Source organism: Hyla sarda, chromosome 6, assembly GCF_029499605.1.
Source record: "Hyla sarda isolate aHylSar1 chromosome 6, aHylSar1.hap1, whole genome shotgun sequence".
Classification (NCBI taxonomy): Eukaryota; Metazoa; Chordata; class Amphibia; order Anura; family Hylidae; genus Hyla; species Hyla sarda.
This window is the reverse complement of record NC_079194.1, coordinates 69,398,017-69,416,841: the sequence shown is the minus strand read 5'-3', so window position 1 is coordinate 69,416,841 and position 18,825 is coordinate 69,398,017. Positions and strand designations below refer to the sequence as shown.

The 18,825-nt window shown below is 45.7% G+C and overlaps 1 protein-coding gene across 2 annotated transcripts in view; it reads left to right on the top strand.

The window, feature by feature from the left end:
- The window catches only part of EIF3D (eukaryotic translation initiation factor 3 subunit D), a 34,094-nt gene extending 16,915 nt beyond the window's left edge, over nt 1-17,179 (top strand). For both annotated transcript variants that reach the window (XM_056524082.1, XM_056524081.1), the window contains exons 10-16: nt 9,456-9,586; nt 12,756-12,841; nt 12,943-13,072; nt 13,167-13,309; nt 13,730-13,922; nt 15,849-15,942; nt 17,026-17,179. In XM_056524082.1, the coding sequence (XP_056380057.1) occupies nt 9,456-9,586; nt 12,756-12,841; nt 12,943-13,072; nt 13,167-13,309; nt 13,730-13,922; nt 15,849-15,942; nt 17,026-17,039 (791 nt within the window). In that variant the 3' untranslated portion in view covers nt 17,040-17,179. The remainder of the gene's footprint in view (nt 1-9,455; nt 9,587-12,755; nt 12,842-12,942; nt 13,073-13,166; nt 13,310-13,729; nt 13,923-15,848; nt 15,943-17,025) is intronic.
- The last annotated feature ends 1,646 nt before the right edge of the window (nt 17,180-18,825 follow it).

The window sequence follows — 18,825 nt, the reverse complement described above, 5'->3', positions numbered from 1 at the left end:
TGCTCTGCCTGCTCCACTGCTACCCCAGACCCCCTGCTACCCCCGGATGCTCTTTCAGTTTCGGTGGATTCGGCCACCCCTCCAGCCTGTGTTTCTTCCCTATCCCAGTATATGGCTGATTTGACTCAAGTCTCCCGTTCGGCGGCTGAGGCCTCCCGTGACGTGGTGTCTGCCTTGAAGAGGTCTGCCCTGCGCCGGCCCTCTAAAGGGCCCCGCTCCTCTTCTCCACATACTTCACGCTCTCACAAGTTTACTAGGGGTGCCTCTTCTGACTCTTCCATTGAGTCTTCAGGTAGACGTGGGTGCTCCCCTCTTTTGGCCCCAATAAGGGGTCTGGGCAGGCGCCTTCGCGGGACAAGAAGGCTCCCTCATTCCGGGCGCGCCAGTCTTGGAAGTCGGACACCAAGCGTTCCGGACGTTTTGCGGCCAAATCGGGCAACCGCAAACCCACTTCCGCATGAAGTGAAGCCCCCACCCGCAGATTTTTCTCTTACTTTTTCGAGACATCTGGACCACACACATTCAGGACTCTTGGGTCAGGGACGTGGTGTCCAACGGATACCGAATCGAATTTGCCTCCCTCCCGAGGGATCGTTTTTTTTTCAGTCCCCGGGCCCCCGGTCTCCTTCTCTGGCGAAGCAGTTTCGGGAGGCTCTCCAGTCCCTTCTTCTCCAGGGAGTTATTGTCCCCGTTCCTCCAGGGGAACGTTTTCGGGGTTTCTATTCCAATCTTTTTGTGGTCCCCAAGAAGGGCGGTTCTGTGCGGCCAATCCTGGACCTCAAGTGTCTCAACCATCATCTTCTCATCCGCCACTTCCGAATGGAATCTCTCCGTTCGATAGTGGCATCCATGGAACAGGGGGAGTTTCTTTCTTCGGTGGACATCAAAGATGCCTACCTCCATGTTCCAATATTTCCCGGCCATCAACGGTACCTCCGCTTAGCGGTTCCGGAGGGGCATTTTCCCCCCACGTCTCCACGACAGCACCCATGAGATTATCTCCTCCTCCTGATTGAGACAGGAAAAAACACTGAGAGGTTAAATTCCCCACCCCTTCCTGTCCCTGTCAGGGAAGGAGCTGAGAGGTGCAGGGGGGTTTTTGCTCTCCTGCATGAAGAAAATTGAAGGTCCTTACCGGGGCCTTGCAGACTCGGGGTGCGGGCATAGCACACCCCCTGTCTTTTTCTCCCACTCTGTGGGTCCCCTCCCGGAGCCTGGAGGCAGAGGAATGCCGTGGGAGCACCATGTAGTGTGCGGGTCTCTGTGCGGTCTCCTTACAGCGGTCTCTGCCTTCAGAGAGGAGTTCTTTACCTCGCGCTTCTTAGTTATTTTCTCCCGGCAGATCTCCTTCCGACCGGGATGCTGGCGTCTGTCGTCACTTCCGGCCGCGCTGGAGCGGGGAATTTGAATCTGGAGACCGGCTTTGTACCTATAGGAAGCCCCTCTCCCAGATGGAAGCTGCTCTACCTGATTCCAGCGTTGGATATTACAAGGCTGCATCATGAGCTCACCTGCAAAAGTTCCAGATCCTCCAGTGATCCCAGGATCCGTGAGTCTTGAGGGCCTATGGGTTCGCCCTGGCCTATCTTCATTGCATGGTGTTTTATCCTTCTCTTCCTTGTATTTGCTGGGAGACAATGATTCTGTAGGTTCTTCGGTTAAACCGAAAAATCTAAACCTAAGAAATGTGTTATTTGCTAAAAGGAGTTTCCTGAATCTGCTTCTAACCTCTGTGCAAATCATGTATTGCATCAGTAATAAAAGATGACTCTCTAACTCTTATGCAAGACATTAAATCCATGATTCATTCAGAGATGCACTCAGCATTAGCCTCTTTTGCACCTGTTACACCCTGTGGCATCCGGTTAATGTCTCAGCTGTAAAAAAGACTAAAACTGTGAAGAAAGTATATCTCCAGAATTGGAAGAAGGAGAATATGTGGAAAATCCTCATGAAGAGGAAGGTTCCTATTTGAAAAGATTCTTGTTTTAATTCTGATGTTATAGAATCCTTAATTAAGTCCGTCCGTACTACCTTGAATTTAGAGGGAATTCAGGAGACTAAGTCTATCCAGGATGAGCTTTTTGGAGGCCTAGGAGACAGGAAACCCTGTAATTTCCCTGTTCATACAATGACAATCTGTTTATTCAGTTTGCTGGCCCTAATAGAGGCAAGAAAGCCTCTAGGAGTTCTATAGCCAGATGGATTAAGACCGCAATTTCAGAGGCTTATGTGGCCAGAGGTAAAGTCCTTCCTATACAATTGAAGGCCCATTCTACTAGAGCAATTTCCTCATCATGGGCAGAGAGAGCTGGAGCTTCTGTAGAACAGATTTGCAAAGCTGCCACTTGGAAAAACCTTCATACTTTTTTCAGACATTTTAGAGTTCACATCTTGCCTTCTGAGGATATGGCCTTTGGACGTAAAGTTCTCAGTGCTATAGTCCCTCCCTAATAAATTCTTTGGTATTTCTCATGGGTGCTGTTGTGGAGACGTGGGGGGAAAAGGTGAATTATACTCACCGATAATTCCTTTTCTGGAAGTCTCCACGACAGCACCCATACATCCCACCCTTTTGGTTTTTTATTGTAGTGTTTTGGTGCACTTTTTTCCTTTCCTTTCGGTGTTCTTTATAAATACACTGGTGTGGACAGGAAGGGGTGGGGAATTTAACCTCTGTGTTTTTTCCTGTCCCAATCAGGAGGAGGAGATAATCTCATGGGTGCTGTCATGGAGACTTCCAGAAAAGGAATTATCGGTGAGTATAATTCACCATTTCAATTCGTAGCCCTCCCCTTTGGTCTGGCCACTGCTCCTCTGGTCTTTACCAAGATCCTTGCGCCAGTGATAGCCCTGTTGCGGTCGAGAGGAGTCTCAGTGATCCCTTACCTGGATGACCTTCTGATGGTTGAGACGCTTGAGGTCCAGGATTGGCTCCCACCAGAGTCCAGACTCTGGAGAATGTGGATCTCACTCTTCAGACCCTGGATCGCTTCAAGTGGATGGTCAACCGGGACAAGTCTGTCCTCTCTCCCACCCAGTCTCTGATCTTCTTGGGACTTCAATTCAACACGGCCTCTGCCCGGATTTGCCTTCCGCCAGACAAACGTCTGACTCTCCTGTCAGAAGTCCGCTCCCTTCGGGCCCATGTCCCAGTTTCCATCCGCATTTGCATAGAAGTCTTGGGTCGGATGGTAGCGGCCAGGGAGGCCGTACCCTTTGCCCACTTTCATTACCGCCCCCTTCAACTGGCGATTCCCTCTCGATGGGACAGATCTCCTCTGTCTCACGATCGCAAGATTGCTCTCCCTCGTCGGATCCGTCAGTCTCTGCTCTGGTAGCTCCGCTCCCCCTTCTTCTTCAGGGGCGATCATTTTTTCCCCTCCACTGGCAGGTAGTTACAACGGATGCCAGTCTGTCGGGCTGGGACGGTGTCTTCAGGGACTGGACGGTTCAAGGCCTCTGGTCTCCCCGGGAAGCCCTTCTTCCGATAAACATCTTGGAACTGAGGGCGATTATTCTTTGTCTTCTTCATTGGGAGTCCCTGCTTCAGTCCCGCCCTGTCCGCGTCCAGTAGGACAACGCCACGGCTGTAGCGTACATAAATCGGCAAGGCGGCACTCGCAGCTCGGCAGCCATGGCCGAGGTGACAAAGATTATCATCTCGGCGGAAAACAAGGTTCCGGCCATTTCGGCGATTCACATTTCGGGTGTGCTCAACTGGGAAGCGGACTTCCTCAACCGACCCCGGCGAGTGGTCCCTACATCCAGAGGTCTTTGCGCAGATCTGCGACCTCTGGGGCATTCCAGTCGTGGACCTCTTCGCGTCTAGGCACACTCGGAAGATCCTTCCATTTGTGTCAAAGTCCCGGGACCCCCTGGCTCTAGCCGTGGACGCCCTAGTGATTCCTTGGGCGGGGTTTGCTCTGCACTATCTGTTCCCTCCCCTTCCGCTCCTTCCCAGGGTTCTGAGGAAGCTCAAAGCGGAGTATGTTCCCGTCATACTGGTAGCTCCAGACTGGCCCCGAAGGTCGTGGTACGCCGACGTGGTCAGGCTCCTGGACGACGCTCCACTGCGCCTTCCACTTCGTCCGGACCTGCTGTCTCAGGGTCCTCTTTGCCACCCCAATTTACAGTCGCTGCATTTGACGGCATGGCGGTTGAGACCGCGGTTTTGAGAGACCGTGGTTTCTCTTCCCATGTCATTCGCACCATGCTCAGGGCTCGTAAGCCCTCCTCGGCGAAAATTTACCACCGTACCTGGCTGTCTTATTTTCGTTGGTGTGGAGCTCAGGTCTTGTCTCCTGAAAATAAAAGGAAAAAGAGGCGCGCTCCTAGCGTGATACCGTTGATGTAAAGCGGGTACGTGCGAGTTAGTGCACCTTACCGTAGTAGGTTGTGCTGCGGGCACAACACCTTAGTCTGCCTTCAGAATTGCAAGAAGCCGTTGGTATCCCGGGTCCGAGATCCTAGCGTACGGCGGTGTTAGGTAGGTGGCTGCCTCTGCATCCCTAACCGTGACTGGCAAGTCCGGTTTGAACATGTAGAAATTGGGAGAAAAGTTGGGATGAGATACGGCGCCTCCTCCGATGTAGTAAGTTGGTGATTCGGAAATGAAGATATAACAAAACTGCCTATATTAAAAAAGGCTGTTTTATTGGAGGGTGCAACTTAGAAGTTTCGAACCCGAACCGGGTTCTTCATCAGGCAATAAGATCTTATTGCCTGACGAAGAACCCGGTTCGGGTTCGAAACTTCTAAGTTGCACCCTCCAATAAAACAGCCTTTTTTAATATAGGCAGTTTTGTTATAACTTCATTTCCGAATCACCAACTTACTACATCGGAGGAGGCGCCGTATCTCATCCCAACTTTTCTCCCAAGGTCTTGTCTCCTGTTACTTTTTTTGTCCCCCGGCTTCTCTCCTTCTTGCATTCGGGATTGGAACTGGGGTTTACTCTCAGTTCCCTTAAGGGTCAGTTTTCGGCCCTTTCTATTCTTTCCCAGCGTCCTCTGGCTTCTATTTCTCATGTCTGGACCTTCCTTCAAGGAGTGGCACATGCTGCCCCTCCTTATCGGTCACCTTCTCCCCCTTGGGACTTGAATCTGGTTCTGGGTGTCCTCCAAGGTGAACCCTTTGAACACCTTAGGGAGGTGTCCCTGCGCCTCCTTTCTTGGAAAGTGTTGTTTCTTGTTGCTATCACCTCCATTCGGAGAGTGTCTGAATTGGCAGCTCTTTCCTGCCGTTCTCAGTTTCTGGTGATTCACCAGGACAAGGTTGTCTTCCGACCAGATCCTTCCTTTTTGCCTAAGGTTGTTTTCATCTCAATGAGGACATAGTCCTTTTGTCCCACTCCTTCTCATCCTAAGGAGCATTTACTCCACAAGCTGGATGTGGTTCGGGCTGTTAGGTCCTACCTCTCTATCACTTCTTCATTTCGTCAGTGTGATTCCTTTTTCGTCCTTACGGAAGGTCGTCGTAAGGGACAACCTGCTTCCAAGGCCACCATTTCTCGGTGGATCCGGTCTGCCATTTCGGAAGCCTATTGCTGTAGGGGGAAGATTCCTCCCTTCGGGGTTGTGGCTCATTCTACCCGTTCTGTTGGGGCATCCTGGGCTCTCCAGAACAAAGCCTCGGCCTCGCAGATTTGCAAGGCGGCTACTTAGTCGTCTTTGCACACTTTCTCGAGGTTCTACCGGGTTCATACCTTCGCATCGGCTGATGCTAGTCTGGGCTGTAAAGTGCGGCAGTGGAACAGCCGTCTGCCTGACTGATTATCTGCCCACCCAAGGGACGGCTTTGGTACATCCCATGGTCTGTGTCCCCCAATGGAGCCGATAGAGAAAAGGAGATTTTTTAATGCTTACCGTAAAATCTTTCTTGAAGGATCCTTTGGGAGACACAGCTCCCGCCCTTTCGGGTTTCTCTTTGGTTCTCTGTCCGAGGGTGTGTTCAGTTATACTTTTTCTTCTGGTTCTCGGACAGTTCGTGTTTTTTCCTTGACCTGCCGGTCCTCTCTTATTGCTCTGGTACTAAAACTGATTAGCTCAGGGCCTGGGGGCGGGTATATCCTGCTGGGAGGAGCCGACTTTTTTTGTTACCATAGTGTCATACCTCCTAGAGACAGCAGCATGCACCCATGGTCCGTGTCCCCCAATGGATCCTACGAGAAAGAGATTTTACAGTAAGCATTAAAAAAAATCTTTTACCCTTCCAGTACTTTTTAGCAGCTGTATGCTAGAAAGGAAATTCTTTTCTCTTTGAATTTCTTTTTTTGTCTTGTCCCCAGTGCTCTCTACTGACACCTGATGCCTGTATCAGGAACTGTCCAGAGCAGGAGAAAATCCCCAATGCAAACCTATGCTTCTCTGGACAGTTCCTGACACGGACAGAGGTGTCAGCAGAGAGCACTGTGGACAAGACAAAAATAGAAATTCAAAAAGAAAAGAATTTCCTCTGTAGCATACAGCTGTTATAAAGTACTGGAAGGATTAAGATTTTTTTAACCCCTTAACGACGCAGGACGTATATTTACGTCCTGCGCCGGCTTCCGCAATATGAAGCGTGATCGCGCCGCGATCCTGCATCATATCGCGTCAGTCCCGGCGCTTATCAACGGCCGGGACCCGCGGCTAATACCACACATCGCCGATCGCGGCGATGTGCGGTATTAACCCTTTAGAAGCGGCGGTCAAAGCTGACCGCCGCTTCTAAAGTGAAACTGAAAGTGACCTGGCTGCTCAGTCGGGCTTTTCGGGACCGCCACGGTGAAATCGCGGCGTCCCGAACAGCTGATCGGACACCAGGAGGGCCCTTACCTGCCTCCTCTGTGTCCGATCGACGAATGACTGCTCCGTGCCTGAGATCCAGGCAGGAGCAGTCAAGCGCCGATAATGCTGATCACAGGCGTGTTAATACACGCCAGTGATGAGCATAGGAGATCAGTGTGTGCAGTGTTATAGGTCCCTATGGGACCTATAACACTGCAAAAAAAATTTTTTTTTTAAGTGTTAAGTCATTTAACCCCTTCCCTAATAAAAGTTTGAATCACCCCCCTTTTCCCATAAAAAAATAAAACAGTGTAAAAAAAAAAAAAAAAAACATATGTGGTATCGCCGCGTGCGTAAATGTCCGAACTATAAAAATATATCATTAATTAAACCGCGCGGTCAATGGCATACGCGCAAAAAAATTCCAAAGTCCAAAAAAGCGTATTTTGGTCACTTTTTATACCATTAAAAAAATGAATAAAAAGTGATCAAAAAGTCCGATCAAAACAAAAATCATACCGATAAAAACTTCAGATCATGGCGCAAAAAATGAGTCCTCATACTGCCCTGTACGTGGAAAAATAAAAAAGTTATAGGGGTCAGAAGATGACATTTTTAAACGTATAAATTTTCCTGCATGTAGTTATGATTTTTTCCACAAGTGCGACAAAATCAAACCTATATAAGTAGGCGATCATTTTAACCGTATGGACCTACAGAACAATGATATGGTGTAATTTTTACCGAAATATGCACTGCGTAGAAACGGAAGCCCCCAAAAGTTACAAAATGGCGTTTTTTTTCGATTTTGTCGCACAATGATTTTTTTTCGTTTTGCCGTGCATTTTTGGGTAAAATGACTAATGTCACTGCAAAGTAGAATTGGCGACGCAAAAAATAAGCCATAATATGGATTTTTAGGTGGAAAATTGAAAGGGTTATGATTTTTAAAAGGTAAGGAGGAAAAAACGAAAGTGCAAAAACTGAAAAACCCTGAGTCCTTAAGGGGTTAACAACCACGGACGTAAATGATGTCCTGGGGCGGCGGTACTTGGAGCACCAGGATGTACATTTACGTCCTGTGTATGACCGCGAGCATCTGAGCCGTGCTCGCGTCATACACGGCAGGTTCCGCCTGCTAGCAGCAGCCGGGGACCCGCCGGTAATGGCAGACATCCGCGATCGCGCGGATGTCCGCCATTAACCCCCTCAGATGCCAGCATTAACCCCTCAGATGCCAGTACAGATCACTGCATCTGCACTTTAGAATAGATGATCGGATTGCCCGCAGCACTGGCGCGGGGATCTGATCATCTGTAATGGCAGACGGAGATCCCCTCACCTTCCTCCGTCCGTCTCCCGGCATCTTCTGCTCTGGTCTGAGATCGAGCAGACCAGAGCAGAAGATCACAGATAATACTGATCAGTGCTATGTCCTATGCATAGCACTGAGCAGTATTAGCAATCAAATGATTGCTATAGATAGTTCCCTATAGGGACATAAAAAGTGTAAAAAAAAATTTAAAAAAATCCCCTCTCCCCAATAAAAATGAAAATTGTCAGTTTTTCCCATTTACCACCAAAAAGCGTAAACATTTTTTTTTCTATAAACTTATTAGGTATCGCCACATGCGAAAATGTCCAAACTATCAAAATATAATGTTAATGATCCCGTGAGGTGAACAGCGTAAACGTAAAAAAAAAAAAAAAAAAAAAAAAAAATTGTCATGCAAAAAACAAGTCCTTATATGGGTCTATAGATGGAAATATAAGAGTTATGGATTTTAGAAGGCGAGGAGGGGTACTCCCGTGGAAAACTTTATTTTTTTTTTTTTTTTTAAATCAACTGGTGCCAGAAAGTTAAACAGATTTGTAAATCACTTCTATTAAAAAATCTTAATCTTTCCAGTACTTTTTAGGGGCTGTATACTAAAGAGAAATACAAAAAATAAATGCATTTCCTGTGATGTCCTGACCACAGTGCTCTCTGCTGACCTCTGCTGTCCATTTTAGGAACTGTCCAGAGCAGCATATGTTTGCTATGGGGATTTTCTCCTGTTCTGGACAGTTCCTAAAATGGACAGCAGAGGTCAACAGAGAGCACTGTGGTCATGACATCACAGGAAATGCATTTCTTTTTTGGATTTCTCTTTAGTATACAGCCCCTAAAAAGTACTGGAAGGATTAAGATTTTTTAATAGAAATGACCTTCAAATCTGTTTAACTTTCTGGCACCAGTTGATTTAAAAAAAAAAAAAAAAAAAATTCCACGGAAGTACCCCTTTTAAGGTGTAAATGTGCTTGGTCCTTAAGGGGTTAATAGAAGTCATTTACAATTCTGTTTAACTTTCTGGCACCAGTTGATTAAAAAAATGTTTTTTCCCACCGGAGTACCCCTTTAAGGCTTTTTCAGGCTTGGACACTGAGGGCTCAAGGGGTAAAATAATACTTTAACATCTTAATATGTAGCTGCATAATCACATGGTATGTTTTACTCACATACATTTAATTTGTATACAACACAAAAACCACCCAATTGTACCTCTAAAAGGATGTTGTTAGTTAATGTTTGTGTTGTAGCAAGAACTTAAGCATCATGACTCCATAGTAAAAAGAATTGTCAGTTCTACCACTTTGCTTGTCCACTTGTCGCATACTAACCCTGATCTTCCCTGGTCTCTGTAGATTTGCTAACAGTCAGTGAAACGGCCAATGAACCGCCCCAGGATGAGGTGAACTCCTTCAACTCTCCAAGGAACCTGGCCATGGAGGCGACCTACATCAACCACAACTTCTCCCAACAGTGTTTGCAGATGGTGAGTGTGTTGGTCATGTCCTTATTAGTGATGAGAGGCAGGGGCCATATTTGAATTTGCGATATTTAGCAAATATGTGGACGAATATTCGTCCTATGTTTGCAAAATTCGCATATTCGCTATGTATGTTCCCTTTTTTTTTTTTTCCAAGCAAAAATTGGTAATGAAATTCAGATTATATATTTCACCTAAAAGAAGGGAGGCACCAGTGTGCTCTGGAAGTGCCGATACTTGCGAATATTTGCTTCTTCGCATATACGAAATATTCGCACTCCACACCGACTCACACAGTAAATATTGGAGTCTTCTTTGGACCACAAGCTGGAAGCAGGGAGCGATGATCACTTTTTTTTTTTTTTTTTTTTTTTTCTTTACACCATACACATCATTGTTTTAACCCCTTAAGGACCAAACCCATTTTCACCTTAAGGACCAGGCCAATTTTATTTTTGCGCTTTCGTTTTTTCCTCCTCACCTTCTAAAATCCATAACTCTTATATTTCCATCTACAGACCCATATAAGGGCTTGTTTTTTGCGTGACCAATTGTACTTTGTAATGAAAACTCTCATTTTAACAAACACTTACATTGACGTGATCTAAGGTGATACAAGGTGCTCAACTCCAAGTGCAGTTGTGCACCTACGTTGGAGTGGAGGACCTGCACCTATGGATCACAATGTGGTTTCACTACTGTGGTTAATGTAAACAATGACATTGTCTAACCCTCAAAACTGATGTAAAACTGAGACATTAGCCAGTATATCCTTATATGAAGGACACACTTGAGCCCGCACACCACGCCAAGGTTTCTCAAATGGTGCGGGTCCTATCAACTAACCTACCTGGCCACATAAATAAAACCAGGAACCAATATTACGGCAGCCATAAAATGTACGGCGAACCCAAAAAATAATTTTTTAGGGAGGAAGTTTAAATAAAAACCCAAATTTTGCACATTTTGGAGGGTTTCGTTTTCACACTGTACACTTTACGGTAAAAATGACATGTGTTCTTTATTCTGTGGGTCAATACGATTAAAATGATACCCATGGCTAGATACTTTTATATTTTTGTACCGCTTAAAAAAAAAAATCTAAAACTTTTTGTACAAAATCAGTAATCTAAAATTGCCCTATTTTGACCACCTATAACTTTTTCATTATTCCGTATATAGGGCGGTATGAGGGCTCATTTTTTGTGCCATCATCTGTACTCTTTATCGATACCACATTTGCATGTATAAAACTTTTAGATTATTTTTTTATAAAAAAAAATTTGGGAATAAAATGACAAAAAATCCGCATTTTTGGCAACTTTTTTTTTTTTTAAGTTTACGCCGTTCACCGTACGGGATCGTTAACGTTATATTTTGATAGTTTGGACATTTACGCATGTGGTGATAACGAATGTTTCTAAAATAAATAAATAAATAACACTTTTTGGGGGTAAAATGGGAAAAACTGACAATTTTTATTTGGGAAGGGGATTTTTACCCTTTTTTTTTCTTATTTTTTTTTTTCTTTTGTTAACCTTTATTTTTTTCTCCATTTTTTTTCAATGTTTTCTTTATTTTTACACTTTTTATGTCCCCATAGGGGACTATCTATAGCAATTATTTGATTGCTAATACTGTTCAGTGCTATGCATAGCACTAATCGGTATAATCGGTTATCCTCTGCTCGATCTTAGACCAGAGCAGGAGACGGACGGATGCAGGTGAGGGGACCTCCGTCCGCCATTACAGATGATCGGTTCGCCGCTGCAGGTGATCCAGTCATCTATTTTAATATGCGCGTTGCCGCAAATGCCGTGATCTGTACTGATCATTGCATCTGAGGGGTTAATGGCAGACATCCGCGCAATCGCGGATGTTGGCCATTACCGGCAGTAACCTGCGGAACCTGCCATGTATGACACGAGCACCGCTCCGATGCTCACGGTCATGCACAGGACGTAAATGTACTTCCTGCTGCGCAAAGTACCGTCAAACCAGGATGTAAATTTACGTCCGTGGTCATTAAGGGGTTAATGTGTACTGTGAAGGGGAAAAAACGAACATCGTACTTACTAATATATATTGCCATAGTCTAACTTCGCAAAATCGCGAAGTGACGATATTCGCGGCAAAAGTTTGCATTTCCAATATTCGCGCTCAACACTAATCATTATCACAATTCCTTAGCTCAATGTTTCCCAACCAGTGTGCCTCCAGCTGTTGCAAAACTACAACTCCCAGCATGCCCGGACAGCCGTTGGCTGTCCGGGCATGCTGGGAGTTGTAGTTTTGCTACAGCTGAAGGCACACTAGGAAACGCTGTTTTAGTTGGTAACCACTGTAATCTAAAAGTTTGTAATGATCTCCCATGTGTATTAAAATAATAAAGGGCGTGATCTGAAATTAAAAACCTCTGTGTATGTTGAGCGTTCAGAAGTCTCTATTAGGGATCGATTGATTATCGGTATGGCCGATAATCACGATTTTGGACATTATCGGCAATTACCTTGCCGGTAATGCCTTACCCCGCACCAGGCCCCTCCCCCACCCTCCGAGTCGATAAAAAAAATTAAACTTACATGTAATGGGGTTGGTCCGGGCCATCCATCCTTCCTGTAGTGTCCGGCGCCATTCCGGGTGGAGGGTGAACCGGTCCGGGCTGTCCTTCTTCGGGGGTCATCTTCTCCACTCCGGGCAGGCTCCGGCCTAGTACGCTGCATAGACACCGCTACGCCGTGATGTCAGGTGCGTCGCTGCGCACGGGTGTCACTGTGCAGCGGCGTCTATGCAGTGTACTAGGCCGGAGCCTGCCCGGAGTGGAGAAGAGGACCCCCGGAGAAGGACAGCCCGGACCGGTTCACCCTCCACCCAGAATGCCCGGACCACCCTGACAGGTAGGGGGAGAGAAGCGGGTGGTGGCGGCGGCGGCCTATGGCACCGCAAAAGCCACCGCAGTGCATTGATTTAAAGCGCCCGCTTTAAATCAATGATCTGAAGCGGTGTCGCTGGGGGATGAATAGCCGATAACTTATACCGATATTCCGGTTTAAGTTATCGGCTATTGGCCCTAACCTCCACAGATTATCGGTATCGGCCCTAAAAAAACGATATCGTTCGATCCCTAGTCTCTATTGTGATCTAGTTGACTCATTTTGTGCGCGTGTATCTACAGGGCAAAGAGAAGTACAAGTTTCCAAATTCCAACCCCTTCATAGAAGATGATGTGGACAAGAATGAGGTGGCATCTGTAGCGTACAGGTGAGTGGTTAGTTCTGTTATAACCCAAATGTGACCTATTTGACTCACACACATTATTTATTTATTTTGCAAGAAACTTTACGCTTTTCTTCTGATGACAGGTACCGACGCTGGAAATTGGGAGATGACATTGACCTGGTGGTGCGATGTGAACACGACGGAGTGATGACTGGTGCGAATGCCGAGGTGTCCTTTATAAATATCAAAACCCTGAACGAGTGGGATTCCAGGGTAGGTGATAGCAGATCTTTTATATAAGCAGTTGAGATGTACGGTGCCAGTTACAAATCTCCGATCTTGCTGACACTTTGTGGTCATTTTACAGCACTGTAATGGTGTGGACTGGAGGCAGAAGTTGGACTCTCAGAGAGGGGCTGTGATTGCCACCGAGCTGAAGAATAACAGCTATAAACTGGCAAGGTGGACTTGTTGTGCTTTGCTGGCTGGATCAGAGTATCTTAAACTGGGGTAAGTATAGGCTTTTGGTATTAAAATATGGTCACCTAGTAACATTATTGATAAGAGTTGAGCGAACTTACAGTAAATTGGCTCATAGCAAACCTCGCAGTTCGGCTGTTGATTCCATTAGTCTGCATAAATTAGTTCAGCTTTCCAAGGGCTCTGGTTGCCTGGAAAAGTCTGGGATGACAGTCTTAGGTCTCCTAGGTCTGTATCCACCTTTTCCAGGCAACTGGAGCCCTTGGAAAGCTGAACTAATTTACGCAGACTAAAGTAATCAATAGCCGAGCTGCCAGGTTCGCTGTGAGACAATTTACTGTAAGTTCCCTCAACTCTAGTTATTGTTTGTTTGCATTTGCTACCACTTTGGGAAGAGATGGGGGGAGCGCATGAATTTGATCCATGTTTCTTTTCCCTGTTTTTTTAAAGGTACGTGTCCCGTTACCATACAAAGGATTCATCTCGTCACGTTATCCTTGGCACTCAACAGTTCAAGCCCAGTGAATTTGCCAACCAAATTAACTTGAGCATGGAGAACGCCTGGGGCATCTTGCGCTGTGTGATTGACATTTGTATGAAGCTGGATGAAGGCAAATATCTAATTCTGAAGGACCCCAACAAGGTATGGGCAGGCTAGATATGCCGGTGGGGTTTTAAATCCAGTTATCAAGCACATTCAGCAGAGCACTGCATACATCATGGCATGCTAATGCCTTTAATAGGCTGAAAATAAACTCTTCCAGTTGCACTAAGGCAGTGTTTCCCAACCAGTGTGCCTCCAGCTGTTGCAAAACTACAACTCCCAGCATGCCCAGACAGCCGAAGGCTGTCCGGGCATGCTGGGAGTTGTAGTTTTGCAACAGCTGAACGCACACTGGTTGGGAAACACTGCAGTAAGGTCTGATGCCTACACATCTATTGGAGCATTAACATATGACACCCATAGTTCTTACTGTGCCTCTATATGCTTTCAATTTTATCTGGAGGTTAACTGTGTGGATCCAATAGCTTAGCATTTATCACTTACTGCTGCATTACAAAGGTCTTGTATAGCTGTGGAATATGGTGCTGTATATATTGTGGCACACAATGTACGCATAATATGGCACCGTAGGGGCTGCAAGTGCCTTCTGTTCAGGGTCTCTGCTCTGCTTTGTGCATGTGACCCAGTATATCACAAGTTGAGACATTACTTCTCAGTTCTTAACCTCTTGGGGACTCAGGGCGTACGGGGACGCCCTGCATCCCCGATACTTAAGGACTCAGGGCGTACCTGTACCAGGTTAACGGGTTTAAACCGTTCTCACCGGTGGAGAAAGTGTTTAAACCCGGTGGGTCCCGGTTGCTACGGGCAGCCAGGAACCACGGCTAATGCCGGGCACGGTCGATCGGGCCAATGCCCGGCATTAACCCTTTAGACACCACGATCAAAGTTGATTGCTGCGTCTAAAGCGAAAGTAAAAGAATCTCGGCAGCTCAGCGGAGCTGATCAGGACTATCGCGACAAAATTGCGATGTCCCGATCAGCTTACCGGATGACGGGAGGTCCTCACCTGCCTCTTCGTCTTCCCATTGGCGGTCTGCTCCATGCCTACGCAGCAGGCTAGAGCAGCAGAGCGCCTGTTACACTGATCAATTCTATGAAATGGCATAGCATTGAACGGTGTATGCCATCAGAAGACTAAAAAAAGAATTGTAAAAATTTTTTGATAAAAGTTCATTAATCCCTTCCCTATTAAAAGTTTAAATCACCCCCCTTTTCCCATTTTTTTTAAAAATAATGTAATAAAGAATAAAAATAATCATGTGGTATCGCCGCGTGCGTAAACGTTCAAACTATTAAAATATTAGGTAAGCTAAACCGCACGGTCAATGGCGTACACATAAAAAAATACCAAAATTGTGCATTTTAATAAAAAGCGATCAAAAAGTCCCATCAAAACAAAAATGGTACCGATAAAAACAGACGATGGTACAAAAAATGAGCTCTCATACCGCCCCGTACACTGAAAAAAAAAAAAAATGTAGGGGTCAGAAGATGCCAATTTTAAACATACTAATTTTGGTGTATTAAAGTAAAGTATTAAAATACAATAAAACCTACATAAATTGGGTTTCGTTATAACTGTATGGATCTACAGAATAAAGATAGTGTCATTTTTACCGAAAAGTGCACTGTGTAGAAACCGGAGCCCCCAAAAGTTACTAAATTGTGTTTGTTTTGTTTTATTTCACCCCCACAATTTTTTTGGGGGGTTTAGCCGCAGGTTATATTATAAAATAAGTGATGTCATTAAAAAGTATAATTGGTGACCCAAAAAACAAGACCTTATATGGGTCTGTAGGTGCAAAATTGAAAGCGTTAGACTTTTTAGAAGGGAAGGAGGAAAAATGAAAGTGCAAAAACGAAAATTTGCTGCGTCCTTAAGGTGAAAATTAGTCCCTAAGGGGTTAAAAGTTGCCATTTTGCCCTGGCCTAGAAATGTTATTGTGTCTACACAAGGTAATTGTGGATTTTTCATGTATTCTTTCTGTCCTCTTTTTACAGCAAGTTATTAGGGTATACAGCCTGCCTGATGGCACATTTAGCTCTGATGAGGATGAAGATGATGACGACGAGGAAGAGGAGGAGGAAGTGGAAGGTACGTTCACAGTAATAAAAAAAATATATATATAGATAAAATGATAGACATTATTATATATTTGTATTTTTTACTTGGTGGATCAAGTTTGTCAGCCATAACCCTAAGGCTAGGTTCATAATATGGAATTTGAGAGTGGAATTCCACTCAAGAAATTCTGGTGCTGCAGAATCACATTGCTGGCAATGGGATTCTGCTGCAGAGTGCACACTACGGAATGTCTGCGGCATCTCAGGATGGCAATGTCCGTGTGGTCCTAGCACCAACTGATTCGGTCGGCGATGGTCGCGCTCGATTCCTCTGGACCTAGCCTAAGGAGGGCAATGGGAAAATCTTTTGCCCTTTACCTGGACCACCTTTTCCCAACCGGGGTTCCTCCAGCTGTTACAAAACTACTACTCCCAGCATGCCCAGAAGTTGTAGTTTTGCAACAACTGCAGGCACCCTGGTTGGGATACACTGATCTGGGCAGTAGGGACATATGTTTAACTCTTCCCTGTATGCGCTTGGAGCTTTTATTCAAATGCTGTTTGAATGTAACCGAAGATGAGGAGTAAGAAAGGAGTACTCAAGCGAAAAATAACTATCCCCTATCCACAGGATAAGGGATAGGTAGCTGATCATGGGTGGTCCGACCACTGGGCCCCCCAAGATCTCCAGGACGGGACCCCAGAGCTCTCATTGAGAAGCGCATCTCTTTACCGGTAGACGGCACACGCTCCATTCATTTCTATGGGAGAGCCGATGATGCCAGAAAGCTGTACTCTGGTCTTTTCGGCACTCCCATAGTAATGGAGCACGTCCGTGCTCCTCACTGAGAGCTAGGTCCTGTTCTGGTGATTTTTTTTTGGAGGGGGGGAGCACTTCCATCCACAGCCTTTAATTCCAGAGATGTCCATTGTCTGGTTTTACGCTTAAGCCACATTTTGCTGCATAGATTTGAATGGCATTACCAGCCGTAGGCCGTGAAGAGTGGTTCTGTTTTCAGAGTACTTCTTTTCCTTCCTCTGTGGCTGATATATACGATGGGTGTTCTGTTTGTGAATTCAGAGAGAGATCTCACTCATCCTTTTCTCATTACAGAAGAAGAAAGCTAAGTGTCTGGATGTGTCTGAGTTCCTGTTCAGAATGCGTCATCCATCGCAGATGCCTGATAAGACCTATTATGAGAAACAAATAAAGATTATGCACAGACCAACCCCCGGGTCTCATGCAATTTTATCATTTCTGAATTCAACACTTGTCTCTCTTATTTTATTTCTTTATTTTTTTAATGGTTCTGCATCAAATCAGTGTGATACTGCACTAAGGAAATTCCTTTTTTTTTTTTTTATTCTTAAAGAGTACCTGTCATCAACTAAACTTTCCCTGATCCCCCCCCCCCTCCCCATCTGTCCCTTACTCTAACTATGCCTATCCCTGTGTTTATTGAGGTTTAAAACGGTGTGGAAATGCCTTTTTTTTTTTTTTTTATCCCTCTTCATTAGCTCAGGAGCACTGTCTTTCTGAGGGGTGAAAGGAGGCGGGTCCCAGCAGGCATGATGTCACATGAACCCTGGCCGGGACTCTGCTTCTGCCAGTCTTCCTGTATGCTACTCTCCCTCTGCAGCAGTGTTTCCCAACCAGGGTACCTCCAGCTGTTGCAAAACTACAACTCCCAGCATGCCCAGATAGCCAACAGCTGTACGGGCTTGCTGGGAGTTGTAGTTTTGCAACAGCTGGAGCACCCTGGTTGGGAAACACTGCTCTGCAGTGTGCATACAGACTAAGTACAGGGGAGGGACGGCAGCCTCTTTCTCTCTCCTGTGTGTCTCTGCACTAAAAAGTCAATGCTGAGAACCAGGGGCGGTGGGAGCAATTACAGAGGCAGTAATTAAGATGAATGTCAGGGGGGGGCACAGAGCAGGGAGTGCAGTGAGATAATACAATGTATAAAATAACGTGTGGTGAGGGGCAGGGAGAACACAGGGGAGGGGAGGTGACTGGCCTCTGTTATATGAGAGGCATGTGCAGGCTTGTAGCTCACAGTGCTGCTCCAGGCTGGGAGAGAGTCCTGAGCTGAGAGTACTGAACTTCCGGTGGAAGGACCAGAACCCTTTCAGCATTAGTCCTAAAAGCTGTACACTTACTATGAAAAGCATAGGAAGCTACCTGCAGACCAGGCATAGAAGAGAGAATCCTAGTGGCCAAAAGTATAAAATGAAAAAACTGGTATAAATATTAATATTTTTTAATGAAGATATATTACAATATCTCCATTAATGATTATGAACAACATATTAAAAGTTTTTGTTGATGACAGATACTCTTTAATCGCCATCACCTTCTGTACTGCTACATGGCACAATATTAAGGTAACATATTATAATATTTAAAAAGGACAATACAGTGTGGACAAATGCAAGTTTTTTTTACAAAATGCATTTGGTAGCCCTGGCTATACAAAGGTTGCATCTATATTATGCTGGAGTGAACACAGCCCTGCGTTCGTCCCTATGCACAGCAGCTGCTAGGGGCTGCCCTGGTGACTCAGAATCCTGTTCATGCTTTAAAGGGGTACTCTTGAAAAGAAAAAGAAAAATTTAAAAGTTTTTCCTCCAATTAGCTTGTGCAAGAAAACTTATAGGTTTGTGAATTACTTCTATTTAAAAATCTTAACCTTTTAAGGACGCCGGGCGTATGCATACGCCCTGCATCCCGAGTCCTTAAGGACGTGGGGCGTATGCATACGCCCGTGGGAATTCTGGTCGGTTGGGGACCAGACTGGACTGCCTGCTGAAATCATTCAGCAGGCATCCCGGCACATCGCCGAGGGGGGTCCTGAGACCCCCCCCCCCCCCCCCCCCCCATGTCGGCGATCGCAGAAAATTGCATGTCAATTCA